Genomic DNA, 27240 nt, shown 5'->3' on the forward strand with positions numbered 1-27240 from the left:
CACTACTGTCTTCTTGGAAAGCTATCTTATTAAACTGATCCAAAAATATAACCAGATTTTTGTATCAAAAGGAAAGAAAATCCCCCTAGGCAACTGTGTTGGTCCACGTTAGCTGAAGTTAAGCCAATTCCCCCTCAATGCAGTGGTCAGTGGCACTGCTGGTCTTGCCTACCACAACTCCCAGTTACGGCAATGAAAGATAGCAAACTGGTTTAATAGTTTAGAGAGCTCTGAAAAGATAACACCTGTCCCTAGCAGACATGTGCCGCTTTCCTACAGTTTTAAACAGTATTGTGTTCCTTTCTTCTTCTGAATACTGAGCTTAAAATGATAAAACAATCTCCCCTTCACAAAGGAGAACATTTTTAAGTAACTGAGAAAAGGACAGTAAAGCTATTATTAATCAAACAAAATTTAAGGGGGGAAAAATACAAAATTACTAAGATCCTTGCATTCACATTTCCTTGAAAATCCTCATAGAAAAGACAGCACAATATTTAAAAAGGTTCTTCACACATTTTTCTACAAGGTTCTTCTACATTTTAAACAGTGGCAGTATTGCTCTGTTTTGAAAAATATAAGGTTATAGCACAGGATCCTGCAGATCTCTCTGCTTGGGGAATATATGAAAGGATATTCACTGCCAGTACATTAAAGTATCTCTGGCTTTTCCAGGCAGTCTGTCAGTTCCTGTTATCTGAAAATGCACTTGAAAAGTTTAACAGTTATTTTTCCTTAAGAAGAAATCTCATCTCATTGTTTGGATCAATTTCCTTTTTAGAAGATATGTTGTGCCTGCACCTCCCTCAGGAAAAGGAAAGAGTCGTAAGTAGCATGCATCAGAATATTCCAGTGGAAACCTGCACGATTTCCGAGCTCTGTTCACACGTATTTTCTTCTAAGCAATCCACATTAACCAATCAAGAAAAAAAAAAAAAAAAAAAAAAAAAAAGAATTGCTAAAAAACATTAGGTACATATTATAGAAATGAAGACAGAACTGATCTGTGTATTATGAAGAACTATCAAAGGGCTGGCAATAATTTTACAGCTCTACCACACTGGTTCACAACTCCACTAAGCCAAGCAGCTGCCTACTGACTGTGTGTCCCATAGCCTTCATCATGCCCAGCTCCCCAGCCAGGAATCAAATCAGTGCTCCTGTTTGCTCTTGCATGACTCTGTAATGGGTTTTACTTCTTGCAGAACTTAAATCCACTAATTAACAGAAGTCGATTTCTTCTCAAGCTTGGAGTACAAGACTTTGAATTTTTATACTGAGTAAGTCCAAATACTACACTTTATATGAAAACAGAGGCGCTCCTACCATTTGTTGAGTACCTGTGACCTGCACCTACAACATGCACAGTCTGAGTGGTTTTATAGGAAGCTGAAGGTCTGGAGTAATGCAGTAAAACACCAAGTAACTTCGTAGTGGCCCAATGTATGATATCTGCATTTAGTATGTATTTTCTTTAGTGAATGCACTAGTACTGAATATACACTTAAAACTGCTTCCAGTTGAATACTTAACTCCTTGGCTGGCATAAATGGAATTTACAGAAATTATTATTCTCAGAGTAATGTTAATTAAAATGTACATCCAAAGGCAAAGACAGCCTGGATTCTTTTTAAACAACACTAATGCAGTTTAAGGAAACAGAATGAAACAGATAATGAAAGCATGATGCTTCTTGCTTTGGACAAAGCACAGACAATAATTCATAATAAAATGAATTAAAATCATATTAAACCTTGATTAAAATAAAATGCAAGCAATGAAAAATTATTTCAGTGTTTTCCAAATGCTTGTACTTCTTAAGCAGAAGAGTATTAAGTATATATACACATGTCCAAAGTTAGTAGATAAAGTGAACATGTAAGCCAGTAAAGCTTATAATAGTTTAAAATAGTACTGCACAAAAAAACAATTTTAATCAGAATATTTAGCTCTGACACCTCTTTTTTGATATTCATATTAGTGACTCTGTCTTAACTTGCTTGAAGAGAAACTGATAATATATATAATAAGCTTTATACTCTGTTTTGCTATGGAAACAAGGCATGTGCGATCCCACTCGCTCTGACTTTCTGTATTTTCTCAGATAATTTTTAACGTGTTGCATGATTTCACCTAATTGGAATGAAGAAAAAAATAAAGACATAGTTGGTGTTGAAAGTTAATTTCTTTCTTGCAATTGTAAGGAAACAGAGAAGTAATGAAGAGGACTCAGCTAAGCAGGGTGGCTGTGAACAGCACTGACCTCCCAAAGAAAGACCCTTGTGCAGCCTCAGCCTCGTCTCCCTGGGCAATCAGCCAGGACACGAGGCCACATTTCACCCAACCACCTATCTACCTCTAATTCAAGCTACTTTTAAAGCCTGCCCTCTCAATCTGCCTTTTGTAAAATAAAATAAAATAAAATAAAATAAATAAAATTTAAAAATCACTTTAAAGAAAAACCTATAACAGAATATGCTAGAAAAAAGAAAAACATTCTGAAATAATGTTAATATTCAAGGTCATTACTTCTGCTTTTAATCTCCTTTTCATGCTTCTGATCTTTTCCTTGTTTAGGGCTGCAATGCTTGCTGCTTATGGTAATAATGTTTTCCAAGCCTCTACACAAGAATATTGACCTACTGTTGATCAATGTACCAGCAGTATATAATAACTTGGTGCTGTTCTCCCAGCTGCCAGTGCTCATCTGTTCCAGGTTCATTTCACCTGAAGGGACAGACTGCTTCAAAAACAATCTCACCTGGACCACTCTATCCAAGAAAAAAAAATAAAATAAAAAAATTTAAAAAAAGCAAAACCAAAAGCTTTTTAACTGAAAATATGATTCTTGTTTATATAGGTGATACTAAGATAAAACTGTAGTCTTCCTGTGACCATAGGTGCTTGCTAATTCTCCAGAGAGTTACATTTAAGGTGCTGTGAGAGTAATGAAGTCTTTATCTTGATTGGAAAATATTTTATTATATGAACAAATGAATCATTGGTCCACACCCAGAGTCTTTTTCCTTTCTTCCCCTCTCTCTACGGCAACATTAAAATGTAACAGCAGGGAATTCAGCCAGGTTTCATCTCCCACACCTACTGCAACAACCTGCATACACACAAAGGACTCCTATTGAAAAAACTAAGTTCCAAATGAGAGAGTTAAAGATTTTCTTATTTCTAGCAAAAGTTAGATGCTCTTATTTTAACCTTTGTTCATGTTCGTACTTCCAGGCATGAAGTGCTACTAAAGCATGTTACACTTGGCATCACTTATTACTGAAGCAGAAGGCAATGTAATCTTGTGAGAAAGTGTAATAATGCGGTATTCATTTTGCTTCTGTGGCTGGAAGCCAACTCTATATTAATATTCATTTTCAGTATACAGAGCCACAATATTTCATTTATTTTAAGAATTTACAATTAATTTGGTATGATTCTGTTATCTGCTCCCAATTTCCTTCCCTGTTTCTTTTAGCTGAAAAAGCAGCTCTTGTACAGACTTTTAAAAAGTAAATTCACAACTGAAGCATCAAAAGATTGCTACTGGCTACTAAAAGCGAGAAAAAACAGGGACAGAACAAAATGAACTTGAAATATTACAGATGACAATGAAAATTAGCTTTCTGCAAATGGGAAAAAAAAAAAAAAAATCAATCTGCAGAAGTTCTCAGTTGACTTTTTGCTTTCCAAACTCAGCTGATAAAACGCTACTTGCAGCCTGTTTTTCGCTACTGTTGCTAAACCAGAGTAAGTAAATTGTTAATCTCCTTTTCCCTCGTGTTTTCAGGAGTGTTCAGCCACTGCACAGTATTAAACTGCAAGTAGTCTGGTGAATCTTTCTAAAATGCAATTGTTTTAAACCCTTATATCTGGTATAATAACAGATAAAACCTTAGCATTTTAAAGTATAAATAAGTACCTCTAGTTTCTGCATACTAGTACAGCCACTTTTGCTACATAAGCACGATTAAAATTATCACACATTACTACCTAACCAGTCTTTCATGAAGTTAATAATTCTCCCAATTCACACTTATCTTCCCTACCTGCCCAAAGAGGCTGAAAGGTAGCAATCCTTCCAGCTGGGACTTTTCATACAGAAAGTGAGACTCTACTCAAGACCACAGACTTGGCAGGCATCAAGAGAGCAAGCAGTACAGCAGCTACCGAATCAGGAGACACAATCAGCGAGAAAACCATGCAAGAGCTGCAGTGTGCCTTTTGAAGGCAGTTTTCTAATAGTATCCTAGCAATGTTTAAGAAGAAAGAGGGGAAGCAGGAGAAACTGGCTGTGGAAGAGATTTAAATGAAATTAGATTTCATTCCAGAAACCTTCAGGAAGGCTCTTAACATGTACTCCAGGCTATGTTCATTTTATTTTTATTTTATAAAATAACATATAAATATATATATACAAACAATGTATTTTAGCAATGCTTGTCTGTCAAGATCCAAGTCTTAGTCTGGAATAGATACTAGGAAATTGCACAGTAAATGTGAAAGACCTTATACAATATTTATATTCTTAACCTTTAGTTTTACCATTTTTAGGGACTAGATCTTTTGTGTTTATATAGATTTGGGAGAAAAGAGAGGGGGAGGCTCAGCAGCTTTCCTGAAGGATCTCTAAAAATTCAGCCTTAAAATTCAATGAATTTTAACAGTCTGTATGTGTCTGCTTTAAAAGATGGTGAGATCACACCACAGATGCACCAAAGCAGCCTATATTTTATATACCAATTACTGAATAATGTAAGAAGGCACAGAAGTACTATTTTATTACCAAACCAGAATTTTCACCTTCAATCTAGTAAAATAAAATGATTATAACCAGAAATAGCCTCAAGTTCCTTACAAATATTTGTCATCAGAATTACAAAAAACAGGTTTTCTCCGATCATTCATTCATGCTGCTCTGGCTATTACTAAATGGGAGGGATATAAGAACAGCTGGGAAGACGGACTAATTAAATAAAATGGAGTTTATAAAGTTTTCTTTAGAAAGGTTTTCTGTTCCTCATCTCCTTAATTTAACAGCTATTTTAAACACTACATTTGATGGCAATGAAGTTTTTTGTGTGTGTGTGTTTTTTTTTTTATTTAAAGCAAAAAATTTTGTAAGTAGATGTAATTCCTGTATGAACTATTTCCTGAAATTAAACATGCATAGCTCTGATCTTAATGAAGTGAGTGCTGTTTTATTTCCACCCAGCCAAATTAGAAAAGCAAAATAGGTATTTCACTGGCACAATTTAGTTATTTTAGATCACGTTTAACGTAGCATGTATCATTCATAAATGGCACAATGAGAACAGAAAAATTAAATATAAGGAGATAAATGCAAAGATAAGGAATCTGCCAACCAAAGAGATTAATACTGTCTCCTCAGTTGCCTGAACTTTACAGTTGCAGCATACCACACTGCATCAAAACAAAATAAGTTTTTTTTCTTAATACAGTCAATAATCTGAATCTTATAAATTCAACACAGAAACTGGCACATAACATTCTTAGTTTGAAATCCTACGATGTTAAGTCACCTAACCAAAATTAACTGTACAGACCATTCATCTCATTTGCAAACACAGGCATAAAATAAACCAAAGCTTACCTTCAGTACACTGCAGGAAGCTGATAATGAGCAGGAACCAAAAACTTTGCATTCTGCAACCAGAAGACACCATTATTGATCCCTGTAAGAATTTTCTTTGTATTCCTTAATGAATCCAGTCATAAAAGTCCAGCATCATTGAAACCAGAGGTCTGCATTATTCATCTTCATATCTGGAAGAGAAGATTTGGGGAAAAAAATAATAAAAGAAAGCTCATCAATAGCTGAAACACCAATAATTTAAAATACCAAATTTTACTTGACATGAAAACAGAAATGTTAATAAAAACTGGCATGACACCTGTACTGTAGCAGATAATTTGGCAGGTTTGTGGGCTCTTGTCTCTGAAGGTCAGTGATCATTAAACAGAATGCCAAATAATGATACATGCTAAAGCTGAAAGCAGGAATATTATTGATGTACATGCACTTAGATGCATGAGGAAGAAAAAAAAAAACAAAAAAAACACAAAAACAGAGAGACTTTTTATTCTTAATGTAAGATATTGGATTTGTAGATGTCTAGGTGAAGCTTTTCTCAATCTTCCAAATCTGACAAAACCAGCACTTTCCTACCTCAAAGAAAAGCAATAAAATTAAGTGCAGGGCAACTCCATACACCCAGAGATTCAGAGCACACAGGGAGCAGCTGAGCTGTGCAACGCAGCAGCACCGCTGCAGGACTGCCCGCCACGCCTACGGTGCTCCCTGCTGCGATGCACAACATCCTCCAACAAATAACAGCAACTCTGCTGACAAAAGCGGTTCAGTTAGGAAGCATTGTTGGGACACTACAGTCTAGCGCATCCTTACACAATAAGCATCTACAGAGAACAGGAAACAATGCACAATGCTCTACCATCATTAGCTTCTGACAAGATTTGTCTCTGAGAAGTATGAACCCAACTGCTCTTATTCATATTTGAAAAATAAAATTATAGCTGAGCACCTGCACACATCCTTGTCCCCATCTCACCACCAAGGTGATACTGTGCTCCCACTACTATAGTTAACGTGGGAAGAATATGCATAAAATCAGTATAGAAGTATAAATTATTTTTAAGTGTGAGAATGGTTCTGTTTATAAATACACAGAACAACCCCAGGAGAATGACTGCACATAGCTGCAATTACAACTCCAAAGAGCTGCATCTGGTGCCACGCTGGCTTGGTCCCTCCAAGACTGGTAACAGAACTGCTCTTCCATGTGTGGACACGTTTCTGCAATATCTGAAGTTAACATTAGTTTACAAACAGACGGCAATGACTGTGCCAGCGCCTGTGAAAATGCAACTGGTAGGATCCAAGAGCCACTTATGAGTCTTGTGAGCACTGGAATGTGTTTATGGCTTTAAAAATATATTTACCCTTTTGGCAAAAAGAATTGGAAAGGATGAAAAGCACACAATCCTGGGGAAAGAAATTCTATGCAGATTGTTTTCAGAAGTGTAACTCCTTTTGTATTAGTCTTACTATTAATCAAGTATAAGTTTGTCCCTGAGCGCACAGACAGCAACAAGACTGATACTTTTTTCCCCAAGGACAGAAAGATGGGAATTAACAACAATAACAACAAAACAAACACTATGGATCAATTTCTCCAGCTGTAAATGAAGGCGACAGAAGAGAAGATAATTGAACAGCAAAATAGGCATTTTTGCTTGGCACCTACGTAACAGAAGCAGTGCCGCCCAGTGCAGGCATCTCCCTTGCAGCGTACAAGCACATTTGTGATTTCACACACAGGAATGAAATGAAAGGGAACTGACATCTGAGGGCAACTGATTTATGTTTATTTACACATAAAAACAAACCCTTTTTCCAATTTCGAACTACAAGCAGGTGCTTCTCAATCACAGGTGCTTTTACCCGTACATTTCTGAACAAATAGCATGCAACAGCAAGCAGGTGCATCAGGGCAGGCCAGCCAGAAGGTTCTCCTTGGCACAGTACAATGTGCCTAGAGGTAAAAGCTGCACCCTCAACTCAGAGGGTGAGATGCCAGCTGCTACAGGACAACCAGAAGCAGTTGTGAAGAGAGTCATACTGTATCTCTAAACCTTTCACACTGGGCTGAGCATTTTGCAACTGAAAAAATACGCAACTAAAAATCTGCAAAGGATGCGTTGCATTCAGAAGAAATTACAACAACAAAAACAAGCAAACCCGCCATGCCTGAAGACAGTTTGGCTAAAGCTTGGGAGCAACTCAGATTCTTTTTTAACTTGTAGCACTCCAAGGAAAAAATCACAGAACTATTTAACAGATGCTACAGACTAAGAAGTATAAATTCAGTAAGCAATCAGAATAATCCAAGAGAATAAATGAGGAACAATAATGGCTATATCTGAAATTGTCAGCCTCCTATTTCTCCCTATCTGTCCAGAAGATTTTGACTCCCTGATACTCCATTTGTAGCATAATTTCCACAACACACAGCTGCATTTCCAGATTCTGAGTTATCTTCCCTCACCTTCAAGTGGATGTGCTTCAGAATTCTTCATCTCATTGCTTCTTGTGGTTTTTGTATCTGGGAGGAGTATGGGAGCATCGTGTTAAAAACAAAAGCAAAAATCAGCATAGCACCAGAGGCATCTAACATCTTCCTAGGAAACAGCTGCAAAGTTCATGGTGAAGACTTGCTTTTTTTGATTTGTTATTTGTTTCTTCTGACCTTGAAAACCGACTAACTATTCAATTAAGAAAAGTTTCTTAAAGCATATTGATGCTTTTGTCATACCAAAATCAGCAAAAATTATTCAACTAAGAGTAACTGCAAACAATTTTAAGACAAACATACGTATTTTGTGCACTATATTGTTCTCTCTAGATTGCTGTGGCATACAGACATTAAATCCAACTCAGCGTGCTGCTACAAAAAGAATTCAAAATAAACTAACCTGCCTGTAACCAATGACGTGTTTTCCTAAAAAAAGCAAAAATAAATTTGTCAATGTTTTAAAACGGAGGCAACAGGTTTTAGTTTTGCTTCTTCTTAATAAAAATTAACAGCTTCACAGTGAACAATTTTTAATGCAGCCTATCTACTTCAGAAGCTCTCTGTACCTTCAAACAAATGTGCACTGCTACCATCCTGGACCAGCTATTTATCAACCTAGCAAAGACTAATCCTGAAAAAGGTACCCAGACATGAGCTGGAGCCAAAGCCCACTTTGACTCCAGACGCTGCCGTCACTCGTGTCTTCCTGACTATGCATCTGTCAGAGACACAGAGACTGTCAGTGGAACCTAACAACAACAACAAATCCCAAACCAAACAAGCAGGACCAGGAAAAGCCATATTAAGTTACTTCTTTGTAAACAGAAGAAGTAGACAATGGCAAGTGTCTATCCTGCGCAAATAACTTATTTCCCCTCAGACCTTAATAAACCTTTTCTCTGGATCACTGACTGCTTGGGCTTGTGGGTGGAGCACAGGGAGACTCCCTAGAGCAAAAGGTTGCTTGAATTTCAGAGAGCAATAAAAGCTGCCCAGAAAATTTCAGTTGTAACTTAAATCCCTACCTCTGGGCCATGCTGTGGTCTCTCACAGAAAAACAAAAAAAAAAAAAAGACCGTTGCTAACAGAAAGGCTCACTTTCTTAAGTTCCTTTGCATATGTGCTGCTAAAGAAGGTTAGATCAGTAATGGTAGAGTTGATGTTCAAACCTGCACACTGCAAAGGCACTGGGCATCTCTTAATACTGTATCCATAAGCTGCACTCCAACTCCCCAACATCTTAGCACCTTGCTTTGCTTCCTTGTTCCTCAATACTTCTAAAACTTCTTACAGACAAAACAGTGCTGCAGAATATGTGCCACTGCCAGCCAGCTCCCTCCCCACAAGCTTGTTCTCAAGAGCACCCCAGAGATAAGAGAAAGCTGCTCCAAGCACACGCCTTGAAATACTTTCATCTTAGAAGAGAAAGACCTCTAAAGGACTGCTGCTACCCAACCCTACTCTGTTTAACCTTCCCAAGGCTTTATTTTCAAAAGCCAAAAAAGGTCTTTTAAGAGCTTCTGGACAACTGACACAGCATGCTCAAGAGCTGCCTTTCCCCTCCAGTTCCAAGCTTTTCAGGCAATTAAGCCAAACAGGACTGCAGAGATGTCTCCAGCTAAGCAAGTATGTTTTCCTCTAGCTAAGTCTTTCAGACTAACAGTGATATATTTCACAATGTAGCGCTTAATTTTCCAAATGGTCTTCGAAACTGTGAAGCGCTTGCAATCTTAGTTAAGCTCTAATGTCTCCGTTACACAAGTAAGAATTACACTAGCTTTACTGACAGCAGTGCACAGCGAAGTAAGGAATGGCAGCCACAGACATACAGCTCATACATGCTGAGCACAGAACAGGCAGTGCTCCTTATAAATCCTGTATGACCTACCTTGCCACATATGTAGCACTCCCACTGCCTTTCATAACCCAGTTTATGAAACAAAGTAATTCTATAATATATCTGAGATACTCTGCAGTGGAAAGGAGGGGGGAAAGGAGGCATATGTGAGTAGATTTATATTCATGCATTATAATAAACTGCACTTTCTCCTGAGAAATCATGTGTCCATGTGCCTTCATATCATGAGGCCTTCACAATTAAAAAAAAAATAAAAAAGTTAAACTTCTTGTAGTCTGTAATGTGCGAATTCAATTAGCACAGTGTGATTAGCAAAAGCTTCTAAGCTACACTAATAAAATCCTAGAATGAGACTAGAGTCCAAGATGCATAGTATCACAAGCACCTAGAAGAGCTAAGTCTAGTTTGTTGCATTTAACATACTTACAGATATATTCAATTATTTATTCCCAAATTCTCAATAAAGTTATTAACGTAAGTCAACCTTTGAATAACTTACGTTAGTACCAGGTTGCATAATGTTTTCAAAACTTTGAAATCTTGGAAAAACAAAACACTGAGGTCAAGCAAGACCCCATACTGCTTTAGTTAGCGTGCTTGTGGCAGCTATGATAAAGAATCGATACCTGATCAGATCTCATTAAACAAGTCACATATTGAGAGAAGAAAGGAAAGGCAAAAACTTTCATTAATTAACAAAGCCTTATTTTAAATTAAAAGCAACCCAATGCTAAAAATGCACCAGAGCTGCCTCTTCCATTCTGTACTCAACAGTCTCCATTAACTAACTTTTTGAACACTAAATTTTTAACCCAAAACAACTCTATTCAAGCTGTATGGAAGGAATGTTTATCAGGGAACAGAACAGCACAATAATGAGCAAGACTTGCCCAAGGTCATCCAATCTTAAAACAAAAACAGTGATTTCTATGTATTCAGATGCCATGTGCTCTGAAGTGACATCTGCACGTTGGAGGAAAGCCTGAAATACTGCGCAATAAACAGGTGTATCCTAAACTTAGAATGAACACAAAAATGCCCACCCTCACCATTCTGGATTCCCAGCTAATGAGAACAGCAGATTACTCAAAATATGAGACCTGCCTATGCAAGACACAACACTAAACAGTGCACTGACACGACTTTAACTGTGCAACACAATAGTTCAGTCCATCAGTACGCCGCAGCTCAGTGGTCTACCTCAATCATTCACAGAGAAAATAAATAGGATTTAAAAGGAAAAGATGAAGATTTTTCTTTCTCATCCAGCCCAGCTTAGACTCACTCTTGTGCTTTACAGACACGTTACCTGAGCTCCATTCTGAATAAGGCTGCTTTGCCCCGTCTTGTTAACACAGGATAAAGTCCGGACACTCTAGGGAGTTTTCATTCAATAAGCCTGCAAAGTAAACCTTTGCTAGCACTAATAAGAATGGCTTTTTTTGGCTCCAGGCACTCTCCTTTTGCCAAGACTCAATTTCTCTTTTTGCCTTTGCTAAATGCTCCTGAATAGAAGGGGGGTAGGGGTGTCACTCAATCCTCATTACAAATTTCCTGTATTTCATTTGAATTGAGGTGGTCTGATTGAGCAGTACCATGTCAGCTCAAACAGCTAAGGTAAAACCTTTTTAACACTGCTGCCCTCTGTGTCATGAGATCTTCCTGGGGTCTCAAAGATAAATCCCCAGTATCCAAAGAGCGGGGGAGGGAAAGAGATGCTGTAAGTCAATTACAACCCTTATCGGCTGTAATATCTGAGTGTCACGCTGAGCATGTTAAATATGCTGATCGCTTTGGACACCAGAGGCACAGTCTGTGGCTGTTTGCCCTTCTCTTCATTAAACTGTAAAACAAATAGCTCTCATTTTCAAACCTGCGTAGTACAGACTTTATGAACATCAAAAATAAACAAGAAAATAATGAATAGCTATAAAAAACACACAGAGAACCCTATGACAATCCGAAAGCAGTAATCGTAACAGCTGAAGAAAATTCAAAGGCTTTTCAAACTACTCACAAAAGAGAGATCCTCAAAATAATCTATTTATATTAAAAGATATCATTCCTTTCTCATGAAAAAAATCATTGTGCTAATATCAACCAAAGACACCACAGTCTTCTAAGACACTAAACTGTTTGCTGACAGTCTTGAGAAGGCTTTGCAAAGGCCCGTATTTCTTAAAGCTGTTATGCCACTTAGCTGATCTCTTCCTCCCCCCCCCCCCCCAGCATTTTTTACAGCAGAGAGCTTGTTTGAAGTGGAAGCAGAGTGACAATGCAAACCAATGTGGAAACAAGCCAGGGCAGCAGTCCGACAGGCACAAACAGGCGCCAGGCCGGTGTGGTCAAGTGCTGTGGTGGAAGGGAACCTCATCTGCCTTCCAAACTTCCATTGGTAGGCACCAGCAGAGAACTGAGCTCAGATACACTTTGCACAACAGAGAGGAAGGTGGAACACGCTCATCAGATCCTCATAACGCTATGAGTAACAAGCACTTGGTCTACTTGGTCTACTTGGTCTACTTGGTCTACTAATTTCCAGAATCAAGCTGTGGTCTCTTGTGGACAAGAACATGGAATTTTAACTCAGCCTAAGAGTTGTTCAGCTCCATAACGTGGTAGCTGATTTTTGTCATGTGCATGTACCTGCAAATCTGTTTGGGAGCACCAGCCCCCTGAAACAACTGCATTTCTGTGTATACACCAAAGAATATCATCACTATTAATAAAGGCCCTGCAGTAGCATCCATTTTAAATCACCCTACTGTCTATCAGTGGTACTTAAGATCAGTGTATGCAGTCTGTATTCAATATAAATGATACTGTTCAAGTTTTGAAAAGAAGCCTGTGTGGACAGCAAAATCCCTTTTGATCACTTTTAAAAATTCTCTGAATATCTTTTGATGTCACCACAAAAATACCAACTCATCCAGAAGTAAAAAATATTTATCATTTCTCCAAAATCAGAAGCAGGTGGTAGATAAATATGTACACAGTGCAGTAGGTGTAATTTGCAGTATATTTTATGCTTACAGAGGAATGTGGTTCCAATGTCAACATCTGTGAGACCCTGGCCTAATCATTGCGCAGCGAAATATGAAACAAAATCAATGGTGGCACGTAAGATGTAATCTCCGCTGTGTTTGGCTCACTGCACCAAATCCGTGACTCATAAATCACTGTTACTTGCCATTCAGTGAATCAATATTCAGATTCCCTCTTGGTCTATATGTATGACCACTAAATGAAATAATAATGACCAAAATCTGTCACATATTAGGTTATCAATATTACCAAAAAGGATTTCTTGGGAGCAATGAGGTAATCCAGGATAAAATATATCAGACGAATTTGCAAATAAATGTGAAAAGCCTCTGGCTAAATACAGACAGAAGGAGAAAGGTACTTTCAAATACCTTTTCTTTCATCATTTCCTCAAGTATTAGCCTTTACTATAGCATCACAAAAGCGCACTTGCTGTAAGACTATTTCAATGATACATACTTATAATTAAGTTTTGAAGCATGCTGTACTTGAGCATTGTTCTTCTTTCAAATAACCCCTTCTTAATATATCACTAGCTTTGTTTGTGTTTTGTGTGATATGTTAATCAGTTTTGGTTGTTTGCCGTTTTATTTATTTATTTATTTTCAAATCAGCAGCCTGACAGTCAAAAGCTCTATAAGTCTACAGTTTAGTTCCAAAAGAAGCCAACAATAAACACTTCATAATACCTTATGTATGCGACAAACCATTTAGTCATTAAAAGGTGGCAAAGAAATCTGCAAAGTGCTGCGTGCAATTATCTCCAAATCACAATCAAAAAACCATAGCATTATCAGAATCTGAAATGTTGACAACAGAAGAGGGAAAGAAATTGCAGATGGCTCAGCTATGTCATCTTTGAAAGAAAATTCAACCAAGAAATGTCTTTTAACTTCTTTCTGAACACATGTGAAATTCTCCAGGTAAGCATGATTTACAGGTAGAAATGTCTCTGAACTTACATAACCCTTTAGAAGACTTACACACACATAAAGCAAACACTGGCAGAAGACAGACTAGTTTTTTTGTTTGCTTTTTATACCAGTATCATTTATAAATAGAAAGCTTAAATCTCAAAGCCCATGAAATAAAAATAATCAACTCTCCCTCTTTTCCTTCACTCATAATTAGCTTTTCAAACACACATATACAGCTAAATCAAGAAATGAAATAGTGACTCAAAAGCCAAATATGCCACTGCTGCATGGACAGCTTCCTTGCATCTATGCACAAATACACATATGCTCAGCCCAACTATTGCTCACATATCACTGAGACTACAAGAAACACATGCAATGGGTGTGGGTAATCATTGAGTGTTCAGTATCTTAACAAAAAGTCCTTGATTCTGCAAAAAAAATTAAGAGCCCATCTCTGCTACTCGCTCTACAAAGCTACTTAATGGCACAACTATAGTTAGAAGTATTTTACTGTACAATTTAATGAGCATTGTGCATTTAGATGACTATCCTTCACCGAGCAAGACAGATGGATGACTACTAGTCACTGAATTGAGGTAAACAAGGAGCATTTTTATTTATTTGAACTATAATAGGAAAGCATAAGGCTATTTCAGTCCACCTTTAATTTCTCAATGTAAAAGTCTACGTTGAAAAACTACAATGATTAAAACAGGAGAATCTGCGAGCAACAAGATCACTAAATGATAATTCAACAAAAATGTTCCTACTGCTTGCATTACCACACTTTATAACTGGCACACCTCCCTAGCATCTTACATAGCATTTCTTCCTCCCCGTGAAGGAAAAGAAAAATGTATTTTGGAAATAGCGAAGGTCTGTGCCATGCACTGTGAAAAGGGAACTGTGAAGTGATATATTCTCATCATTAAACAAAATGGAATGTAGGTCATCTCCAGCACCGATGTAACAGCCACGACGAGTATTTGAGGATACAGGATCACTCAGTCACTATCACTCAAATAATTTTGTAAAAAAAAAAAAATAGAATGGAAAACTATTCAGTGGCACGAAATAAAATGTTACGTGTTTAATAATTTTTTTGAATACATATGTATGTATAATATAAATATTTAAAATATATATATTTCATATTCCACACATTACCAGTAAAGTCAGAGCATCAAATGAACACACACCCTCTAACGTTACGTGGTTTTATCTAGCAGACTAAGAACTCTGTCACACGTTTACAGTTTCTTGTAAATAATGCAGGTCTTGTCAGCTCAACATGACAGATATTTCTACCTCAGAAATGTGCTGTGTTTTTTTTTTTCTTTAATTAGCTTAGTTTATGGTTTTAAATGATAGCTTGTTTAGCCTTTCCTAATTACAAACGCTTTATGGCTTTTATCTATAGTTTTTTAATAGAAAAGTTTCTTTTTTTTTTTAATAAAATCTTGCTCTCCGTATGTTCTGCTCCAGTTCATGAACTCTAAGTGTAACCAAAAGGAAAAAAAAAAAAGTCTACGTTTGTCTATCAACAATATTTAAGTGAACAGAGTGGAAAGATTACAAAATTTGAATATGAACATTGTATTATGGTAGCAATAATCTAGGTGTTTTACTGGGAAGTGAAGTGGATTACTGTAAATGAAATTTTAAATGTCCTTTCCATTTTATAGATAACACAAAATGACTCTTTTCATGTCTACAGCGATAAGGATACATGTGCCACACATTTAAATAGTGCCTTCACCCTATCCAACCCTGCTCATGAATTAATAATTCAGTGACATTAATACAAGAAGATAAATGATAAAGAGGTTACAGCACAAGGGCCAACCATACACATATACTTCTTTTAGAACAGCTAATACCTCTCTGCCAATTACAGTTAGAACTTTTTAACAGTTTTCAATGGCATTTTTACAATCTAAATAGCAGCTTATGCACACACAATTTCACACAACTCAAGCTTAATAAATCTCCTGCTGCTACCAAACAATCATTCTGGGGGATTAAAGTGCAACATCTGCTAACATTAATAAGCATTTTACATAGCAATATGTATAAAAGCAGTTGTTATCAGTCTTCTGAAAAAGCCTCTAGACTGGTTTGGCATAAATTATACCTTTATCATGCAACTGATAACTTTAGCTTGTGGCAACAGTAAGGTAGCTATCTTGCTATATAGTGAAAAAAATCAACCAAATTGTATACTGACTGCAATTATCATTCAAAGTAGAACAATTTTCACAACATTTGAAATATAAAAACATATGCATGCAAAGAATTGCAGGGGAGAACATGGTAAAGTCCCGTAATTTAAATACTTCAAGAAACTGAAGCTCCCACTCTGCTTCCAAGAGTCAATTTCTTTGCTAATACCAGTTATAGCCTTTTAATCCACATTGGGCTTTTTTAATTTTCATTTGTATTTCCACCAAAGCAGAATCTACTGTGAAAGAATGCATGCCTTTCTAAGACATAAAATAAACATCAAAGGCTTTATTTAATTAGGAATTTCAGAATAAATTTTTAGGTGGAATTTGGCAAATGAGCAAGCTTTGGAACCAAGAGCTGCGTAACGTCAGCTGGAGCCAAGAGCACAGTTGGCAAACACAGCAGAAAGTTTTACGTGCAGCCCTGCCAGTGCCGCTCAACCCCTGCAGCTCAGCTGTGGACAGCTGAATAGCAGAGCCTGCCAATCACCCTACTACACCCTGAATGAGACAGAGTCATGCTCCAGCTGGTATTATCATTTGGGAGTAAAGGCAGTTTCCAAAATGCTTAAAAAAAAAAAAAAAAAAAAAAAAAAAGAGAGAGAGAGAGAGAGAGAGAGAGAAGTTATTTCCAGATCACTTTGTAAGCCCTACAATCCTTCTGTTTTTTGGTTTTTTTTTTTAAATAAATCAAAAAGAATCGATAACCAAATTTGCAATAACTGAGATTATAACGCTTAAAATAACTTCGCCAAGATCACTTTGTTGCACAGACACATATGGGGCAGTATCAGCAAGCACATTTCCTTCTTTCATTCAAAATGAAATTTGTAGTGAGGTACCTAGAGACATGAGAGAGTGGAAAACTGGATCAAATAAGTATGCAGAATATATTTAATTTGCTTTTCTTTTTAATTAGCAACGAATCTCCCCAGATGCTTGCATTATGAATTGTTTAAACATGATTGTTTTAACATTATTTTTAAGTCAAAACATTGCTTTAAAAAATTATTATTATCATATTCTCCTGACATCTCCTACATTCTTATTTGACATGTTAAAAGAGAGATGAAGAAAACTGAAGTAGTAAGATACTAAGAATAGTAGCAATGCCTGTGCTTGACAGTTAACACTCAGGGCCTTCTGATGGTTTTAAAGTATCTGCGATTGGGGCTAAATTTAGAATTTAGGGACTGATGGAAAAGCGTACCTACAAAATGTAAGTACATTGAGTATTTATGTATTCTTTGGGCCAACAGTTTCTTTATGTTAAAGCTTGCACCTACAATTCCCACACATATTTCAAGGACAGGAATCCCTGTCACTGGGAGCAGTGCATGGGAATTAAGAGCCCAAATGCTTCAGCGCCACAAAGTCTTTCTTCGTAAAGACACTTGACTTTTAGATTAGCATTTTAAAATAAAAATAATGTTTTAATTACTTCTTGCTGCCTGTAAAAACACAGCTTTGCATTAATGTGACAAATCTGTATCCTTTCCATTTAGCCCTGTAAAGACAATGGTGGCACCGGGATCTCGTTGAAGCCATCCCCACACATGCCCTCCCTGCCACATGCCAGGCTTCTTGCAACTGCTCAGATTAGCTTTTACAATTACATCTGTTTTAACACAGGAACCAGTGCCGAGATGAAATCTAGATGACGTTCCTGCTCAAAGATGACTGAATATTAAATATGAAATTTAACAGGTTTTAATCATAGCAGTTTGTAAACAGTGTAATATAGATGTCTGCCCTAATTTAGTAAGATGGAGTTCTCACATAACGCTCATCAAACTGAGCACAAAGAAACCTGTTCTGGCATTTCACTAAATTAAAATCTTCAGTCCCCGCAGCAAGAAATGCACAAATTTAGATTTCATTAATACCTTAAATCAAACTCACTTTCATGCGAGGCAATTTACAAGTCTTCTTCTCTTGTGATAGCAAAGAACAGAATGGGGTCTTAAACGTATTTTTACCACCACTTTGAAGATAGCCTAACCTTTTGGTCTGATCTTCTATTTATAAGGAAAACAGCAATTTCTTTGAAATGCAACAAATTCTTGTTTTTGCAAATACATTTTTAAGCCTTCAGCTACAACACCAACAGCAAGAGAAGCTAACAGCACAACAGACAGGAGGTAAACTGAAGAATTTTTGTCCCCATTTAGAAAACACAAGCCTTTTTACCAGCTTCTCATTCACCAAGCAATATGAAAAACTCTGTATCTTACCTAGATAAACATATTTCACACCTTGTCCAAAGATACCTCATTGTTCAAAATCTTCACCCTTACTAAGCCACACCAGCCATAGCTACTCAATAAGGCAAACAAGTCTAAGAGGTGCTCTACACACTTAAACATTTTGACTTTGTAACACAAAATAATACTATCCAACCACACGCACTGAAAGCATTTCAGCCTCAGATCATAAATCCAGGCCAGGAGGAAATCCCCATCAGACAGTCAACCACAGATTGACGATTACTCACCAGTAGTCAGTGAGAGTCACACTGCGGGGTAACATAAAGAGGAAAACACCAGAAAAGCATAAAGGGTAGCAGGCAGAGCTCCAGGGAACCCCACCACAAGCTGTAGCAGGAAAGCCCTGGGGCAGGGTGAAGGAGAAGAAAGCAGGTGGATGGGAAGGCCTGAGGGAGGCACTTCATCTCAGTGTCCTGGCCCTGGGGTGGTGGCAGAGGGGACACACGAGGTGCAGAAGTAGCTGAAGGAGCACAAGGAGACTGCCAGTGGTGGGACACGAGCCAACAGGAAACAGAAAGCACTCAGAGCAGCGCACCAGGCAAAGGATATGTGAGCGGGGAATTTAATGCCACCTCCTCCAAGGGGACTGCCGACAGCCCCACACTGCCCATGACCCAACGCACAAGACCGAACTTAAGCACAAGCCATGCTAACTGCAACTGTAAGCTTTGTGATCCACCTAAAAAGTCCTCCAGTCCACAGCTGAAGGCACACATCTCTCTGAATGACAACTCAACGATTTTACACAGAGATAGAGAAAGGTAACACTCACACCAAATGTAACCAGAGAGGCTACCGCAAGCACACAACAGGATGCACACTTATGTGTGCACGTGCATACAATTATTTAGATATTTGCTCTTCTACAAGTAATCAGTAGGCTAATGATTTTACAATGACAGGAGAATTTTTTTTATTAAAAAAAAAAAAAAGAAGAAGAAGAAGCTGACCACAGTTTCAATACATCTACTGCAGATTCTGAGTCATTTTTTTAATTTTTTTTTTATTAAAAAAAAAAAAAAAAATCAAGCCCAGAAGAAATAATGATGATTGTAAACATACAGCTTGTTTATGGGTCAAGCATTTCACTAGACACTGCTGGGTTATCAACACTTACCCTGCAAGTTACTCTGTTTTATTTTAATATCCCTTCAGTCAAAAGGCAATCTACTGTTATTTACCTAAAAATAGAATTTCCGTAGATCTTCTAAAAATAAAAATCACAAGCCCAAGATTAATACGGTGTACAATACAAGAAGATTCTGCAGCCAGCCCAGCATATGACTTCCAACAGTCAGACACTTTACCACAACAGCTTCTGGTCACCAAAAATCAAAAATATTCAATCTTACAGTATTACTGAAAGTAAGCATCACTCATTAGCTTTTCTGTGGTACCGCTAATTACAAACAAGAAGAGGTGCAACCTTGGTCCAGCCGGCTGAGAGCAGAATGAAGCAAGCCAGGTTCCCCCTGGCTGGCCGTGACCTTCGCCTGTAGCTCTGGACAAGCATCCATTCTCTGATCTATCTTACAGTTTTATAGTTTTAATCATATGATATACTGGGCACTTTGTCTTTTTGAATGAAAAAGCGCTGTATCAATAAACACACAGACTTACATGCACTCAAGCATATACACATTCATAAACAGACAATCACCTACTATTTTTCATATTTTGTTTCTATTTCATTCACTTTCAAAAAACATTTATGAAAACTACAGTCTGTAAGACTAGCTTGAGATAGCTAAGAATACTTACAAATATTTAGATGTAAGAACGAATGTTGGATTCCTCTAGGAATGTTATTTATCCACTACAACCAACAACTCCAGCCTCCTAACAGTCCGTATTGATTCCTTCAACGTTCACAAAGCACCTATTTCTTAAAGCATAAGCCAACACAAAGGCTACTTGCCATTTTTCATTTTGAACCCCATTCAGCAAGATGCAAGTATGAAATTTTTTCATTTCCCTTTCACTTCTCTTACAGATATTAAAGTCTAATTCGTTAAACTGGTCATCTTCAATGAAAAGTACCATAGCCTTTCTACTAAGGACCAAAGCATCAATAATTCAAATTGATTAAGAAACACTATTTCAAGAGATGATTAATTTTGAAGAACGGAAATCATCACAGAAATATTCAGAACTGTACACAAACCTTAGAAACACAAAGCCTTCAAAATAAATCCATCTATGCTTCTCCTTGTCCCAGGTGAAGAAAAGTGGATCCTGGGAGCCACAGTCCTGCAGACTAACCCCACAGCACAACCAGCAGAGGCTGTGGCACCGCTACCCACGTCACAACAAGGTGCTACTGGGTGCTGAGCACTATGCTGTAACACAAAAGGTTTGTCAGCACAGCTTGAGAATGTTCTGGATTTAAATCTGCTATGTTGTAGCTTCCGTCTCTGGAAGTAAGCATTCAGATAAAGTGAATGTCAATGAGCATGCCTGGGAACACACTGACTTAAGGAAAAAAAAGAAAAAAGAAAGAACATAATAACCTACCAAGAAAAAACATTTTTTTTTTTTTTTAAATGTAAAATGTAAAATAGGATTATCCACTGAGGTGGTTCTAATTCCTGCACATTACTGAATGTGCAGAGAATCCTGCACTCTGTCACCCAAGACCATCACTCAGGAGTCCCCAGGCAACCCATCCACAGCACCACAGAACAGATCCGCTCCGGCCGCCACACGTGCACCTGTGGTTTCTGGGAAGACAGGGAGCAAACCAGTGCTTCCCATGAAACACGGGATAAACTCTTCTGCTCAGAAGAGCTCTTATGGTTTCCATAGTAAACTTCATTTACATGAATGCAGTATAATGCAGTATAAAGGTTCCCACATGAAAATGCATGTCTGGTATAATTACATTCTTTCAAGTTACTTTTCCTCCCACTTGCTATAGTTCTTAGGTGAAAGGAAAATATTGACAAAAACATGACATGAGGGGCACATAAGATAACCACAAACTGAAAAGCATGAAACCACCAAGCCATTTACAACTTTTTTTTCTTTTTTTTCTTTTTTTCTTTTTTTTTTTTTTTAAAATAACTTCAACTATTCCTTGCTATTGGGCAGGCTGCGATCAGCTACCCGGCATGAAACTCTCTTTAATTTATAGCCTAAGGGATCCTTCCATGTTTAAAAGGAAGGAGCATGTAAAGATATACAATGTCTTTCTAAGCCTGTCTGTTCTTTGAAATGTCTTCATTAAAATGGAGATTTTGACTTTTTGACTGTGAATAACAGAAAAAGGACAAACCTGGGTTCTGAGTACCATCATCGGAAGACAGCTCACAGAAGACTCTACCATTTCATCTCAGATACTGTATTTTTGTACCACGGATAATTTTGCGGAGGCAAGGGAGGGGGCAACAGGGCTATCTCAATTCCTGATGACCAGCTGAATTAGCACTGATTGCAGCTTTGTTTTACTACAAAGCAACTGAAAGCACCTGGCCCTCCATTCAGATCTGCACCACTGGAAGAGTCACACTTCCACAAAGGGGCAGCCATGACAGAACCACCACTGCACGCAAGGTGACAAGTGGTAAACATTAGGCAGTATCACCAGAAAGCTCTCAGTCACCATCCTGTGGTCTTCTTGACCAAAGAAACCACACATCTCACAGCACAGCACTGGGCAGCTACTTCTGTGTACCATCTGTGTATGAATCAAGGAAAATTTCACAGTGTATAGTTAAACGTACATATTATTAAATATTCTATGTGTGCGTTTGCTACATTTTAAAATTTGTTTTGGCAGAATCCAGTACTTCAAACAACGCCTAAACCGCAGTAATGGGTGAAAGAAAGTAATTTTGGAGACATTAAGCTTATCTCTTGGTTATGCAGAAGTCGTGAAAACACCCAAAAAATCTGCTTAAACACAGTACTGCAGAAATGCCATATTTTTCCAGTGCATCTAGTATTTCTTCATACAATCCCTACAGATGAGTTTTAATAATGTTAATACCACTGCTTTATTTGCTACATTCATTATGACATAAATATCTTAAAAATAACTATAAATACTATGTTGGCTCCTTGCAGTTATTTCATTTATTTGACTTTCCTTCAATGAACACACAGAAATTTCAATAAACAATAAATACATAAAACTACAATAAATAAGTGTTCTTTCAGGTAAAGGTACTCTTTTTCGTTTCATATATCAACCGAGTTCCTGTGAAAAATGGAGAACTAAGAAATTTACTGGTTTTAGACCCATGGCAAGATAACGTATACAAAGATCAAGGCTGGACAAAGAATTAGGCTGATACATACCAAATTGATACATACCAAATTTTAAAACGTCTATTAAGTAGATAGATAACAAAAGCTGATTTCACTACTTGAAGTCACTATGTTCTCTAAATATTAATTTTGAAAAAAACCTAAGCATCTGTACAAGCAGGCTGAAAATAGTTACTTTCTAATCCTGCTACTGTTCAATCACTGTTGTAAATATCATGATCACCAGAAATTGTATCACTGGAAGTGATGATGATATACGAATTGTGTGCAAGTGACTGAAGCATAAAGATGAATTACATTCACAGGTATATCTTAAATGTTAGACTGCTTTTCTGCGCTCTGTTCTGCAGACTTTTCACTCATGAGCCAAAATCTACCGATTACTTGCATTCAATCTGCCAAATACAAAAGCTTTATTAGTCATAACAATGCTGCTGTCCAAATAAACAAACAAACAAACAAAAAATATAGGATAACAAAAAAAGACCAAAAACAAAAAACAAAAAACACACATCCTTTCTCCAGGGTTAGTTGTCCAGGGGCAGTTAAGTATGACTTAGTGTGGCTTCACTTTTAATGCATGCTGCAAGTAAAATGACTGCAGTGTGTATCTGTGCTTTGATTTATTGTTTTGTAAGCAGAAGAATTCTAATTTTAAGTAGCTATTCATTATGGGAATTGTACAGAAAGAAAAATGCATAGTCTTTATTTTACGGTTATATATATATATTTATATATATGCTCTCTAGAAGTGGTTTAAGGAAGCATATGGATAACAATTTAATCATTTTTCCTTCAAACACAGATTGACTTCTAAAATATTAGAAAACGTTTTATAGTGATAGAAACATATAAAACAAATCTGCTGTACCTCATTTCTAACACATTAAGAAATTATAAAGGATTCTAAGATTTAAAAACATTGAAAAAATTGTTTTACCTGTTATTGAATTGTTACGCATTTTCCTTCCTCTTGTTCTAAGTATCTGCTTCCTAGTTAGCATCTACAAGCCAAGCTCGGCTCTCAACAATTCAGTCACAGTTCATGCTCTTAAATCTGTTGGAACTCTACGTTCATCAGGGGGTAACATTCGTCCTTATGCATTTGCTTTTTACTTACAGACAAAAGATACAATAGTTTTCCACAGCTCAGAATGAATGAAACAAAGCCAATCAAAGAACCTACAGGAATTTTTCTAAAATGGAAAATGTTATTTTCAGATCATAATTCTTGTTCTGAATATAACACTAAAAGTCAGAGCTCTACAATTTTTTTTTTGTTCTAGTTGTGTAAATACAAGATGTATGAATTACTGAAGACGCGTAAGTCATACGGCGCTATAATGGTTACAGAAATAACCAAGTTTTGAATATTCATTGCTGAATACGCACTTTTCAGTCCTCAACCATTATCTAATAATCCACCAGAAAATGCTTAAATCCGTGTGCAACACTTCCAAAATCACAGTGATAAAAAGTATTTATAGTCAAAAGACACAGCAGCATCTTACCTCCCCTTTCTGGTAATCAATAACAGTTTAAGACAGATAGGCACAAGATCTTTCTACATGAAGTCTTACACATAGAATTAATCCCATACATCTAGGAAACATGTTCCTCAAATTTAGCTAACACTATTCATGGACATATATAATATGCAGAACATATACTGGGAAGTTCTTCTACAACAATAATTGCCATCTGTACATTTTCTTAAATTGGAATAACCCCAGTTATCATTCTGTTACAGCATACTAAGGAAGAAAGGTATGTTTGTTTATACATTCATTATTTACTGAAATGTCTCAAGGTAACCTCTTAAAATACATGGCAATTTAGCTACCCTTAGTCATTCTGACTGTTAAGCTTAGCGCAGTCATTCGTAAATGCCAACACAATCTAATGTATTTTGTTCAGTCATTCACTGTGGGTTTTTTATTGATAAAACATAATTAGTTTTATTAAATGTGGCTTATACGTTGCTTCTGCAAAGTGACTGAATATTAACATTTTTTTTTTTTCCAAAACAGATGGATTTTTTTTAAGAATTAAGGAACAGCTTGAATGTCACTTGCATGAAAACTGTACAAGTATGACATTATTGTCGTTTTTGTTGTTTGTAGCCACTTTTTTGAAGTAACTAAGTTACTTATCACCACTAAAAAAAAAAAAAAAAAGAAAAAGGAAAAAAACAAAAACAAAACAGACCTGATGGAAGAGAAAATGAGTTACATTTCTGCTAAAATGAAGGAATATGACTTTATCCAAGTAGGCTCTTCAGCATAGCAAGTAAATTATCATTGTTCTACATTCCAAACACAAGGCTGCAGAAGAATGTATCTTAATCCCAGCTGTATTATCCTTACAGCAGAACTGGAGTTGATATATACATCTCGATTTTTGTATTGTACAGCAATTTCCACTGAACTGAATTTCTGAAATGCCCTTACCTCACAGGGAAAGGAAAAGACACACTGTATAAAGAAAGATTACGTCCATTGCCTCCCCATAATTCCTCAGCAAATTTCAAATTAAGAAACCTCTCTTTCTTCATCATGACAAATTCATCAGTATCCTTCTATGCAAAAAAGGAAGTTGCAACTTTTCAACTCCCAATACCTACCAAAATCTCTACAAAAGACATCATTTATATATTTTCTGTAAGTCTTACCATTATAATCCTATTGGAGTGTAATTGCTGTGGCTAATATTCTTACCCTGTTATGAAAATGCTCAACATAAATGTGGCACTGAGTTGTTAAGATAATACATGATCATGCTGTGAGAGGGTAATACCTATACAATAGCCCTTGCCAATACCATAAATCTCTTTATTAGACAACAACCTATTACAGGAGATCTACTTAACTGTTTCCCTACTTAGAGAGCCATTTGGTGTTACAATAACAAGCTGACTTTTCACATTAGCAAGGATTAGCCAGTATAAATAATAAATCGACACTGAGTTGCTGCTCTTTTAGATATGGTAAGTCTTTCCTGGTGTTTAAAAAGAAAATCCAAATTAAAACCCTAAAACCACGATGTTAGGCTGAACATGTTAGTTTAAGCTATAAGAAATTTAAACTTAACAAAACAACAACAAAAAAAATTCAACTCTTATATCGATTTACGTGGCAGATTTATTACAGGAGAGCATATTACAGAGAGCTGCATCTGTTTTATGGAATGTGCATGCATACTGCTTTATTTCCTAACAGTATTACAGCAAATCATCTTTAAATTTACTGAAATGTTTTAAAATAAATTGATAATGCCGTTTTCCCAGAGAAGAAGAGCGCAGAACGAATTTAAGTTCCATCTATTATGCTTTTGTTTGGAAAGCAAGACTGTATTAGAAATGAATTCTTTTCTTCATTATAAAGGTCTCAACTTTTTTGAAGGATCATATCCTTTCACCATCTAAATAGCTATAATACAAATTGTAAAACCTGTAGTACACCAGAACATTTCATTCACTGTGCTAGATTAAAAAGTAACAATTAAAAGCAAGTCTGATTCATCACTATTTACAGATAAAATTATGCTCTGATACTCGTCACTCTTCCTCATCCGTATTTTTGTTAAAAGCTTAAGCCAGCAAACCCTTCCACAGTTTGTCTGCTTAAGCACAACTGTATAAATTCATCAACTGTACCAGGATAGAATCATTCACCTTCTTATAATACAGAAAAAGCAAAATTAAGAGTTAGCTTTGCATCTGCAATCATCTTGATTATGATTCACAACACTGCTTGCATAAATAGAAAAGACTTACCTATTGCTTTTTGGCTAGCACACTACTCTGCTCAAGAGGAACTGAAGCCCTTAGCACTGTGTTGTCTCTCATGCTGACATGACATTTTCAGAATCAGAGAAGACAGTTTATGCAACTGAAATCTGCTCCCCGTCATACAGAGCACTAAAATTGTTCTCCTGTACCTTGACACAAGAGAATTGTTTCACTCCATTCCTTCTCACACCTCCAATATAAAGGCACTCCTTCAAAATAAATAAATAAATAAATAAAAGCAGCATTTATGCCAGCTCTTGCTTACTAACGATTTTATTTTTTTTTTTGCCCATTGTTATTTACTGCTACTGATGGACAGTCTTTCTAAAAGCTGTCTTGCAGAGCCTTTCTGCCCTTCATAGCAGAGCATGCACAGCAGAAGGAAATTGTACTTACTGGAAACAGTTCAGCCCCGAATGCCCTGATTACTCTGATTATCTCATATACAAGCTCCCTCTGCAGGCAGTACGAAGAATTAGCAAAAATATGTGAAAAATGTGGGTAACAGCTGGCACAGGGACCCAAAAAGTCAGTGACTATTTTATCGGAATCCCCTCAGCAAACTTTCTAAACTGTTATCTGACACAAAGAGTTAGCACATAAGACACTTCCCTCCTCATGTCTGTGCCTGTTCTCTTCCCACAAAAAAAAATTTAACATTCAGCTTTAGGCTTTCCTGGATCGAAATACACACACGCTTCTTTTACAGTCACCTAAATTCTTTCAGGGAAGAAAAAAAATATATTTAA

The 27240-nt window shown here is 36.8% G+C and overlaps 1 protein-coding gene across 14 annotated transcripts in view; it reads right to left on the minus strand.

Moving 5' to 3' along the window:
- Positions 1–27240, minus strand: part of ADGRL2 (adhesion G protein-coupled receptor L2) — a 157236-nt gene that overhangs the window by 119942 nt on the left and 10054 nt on the right. For 12 of the 14 annotated variants that reach the window (XM_072342629.1, XM_072342631.1, XM_072342632.1 and 9 more), the window contains exon 2: positions 5618–5790. In XM_072342629.1, the coding sequence (XP_072198730.1) occupies positions 5618–5690 (73 nt within the window). In that variant the 5' untranslated portion in view covers positions 5691–5790. Of the gene's footprint in view, positions 1–5617; positions 5791–6193; positions 6210–26476; positions 26494–27240 lie in introns of those variants that run through there. The other 2 variants (XM_072342621.1, XM_072342620.1) reach the window with 2 other exon arrangements.

Source organism: Excalfactoria chinensis, chromosome 8 (genome assembly GCF_039878825.1).
Source record: "Excalfactoria chinensis isolate bCotChi1 chromosome 8, bCotChi1.hap2, whole genome shotgun sequence".
Classification (NCBI taxonomy): domain Eukaryota; kingdom Metazoa; phylum Chordata; class Aves; order Galliformes; family Phasianidae; genus Excalfactoria; species Excalfactoria chinensis.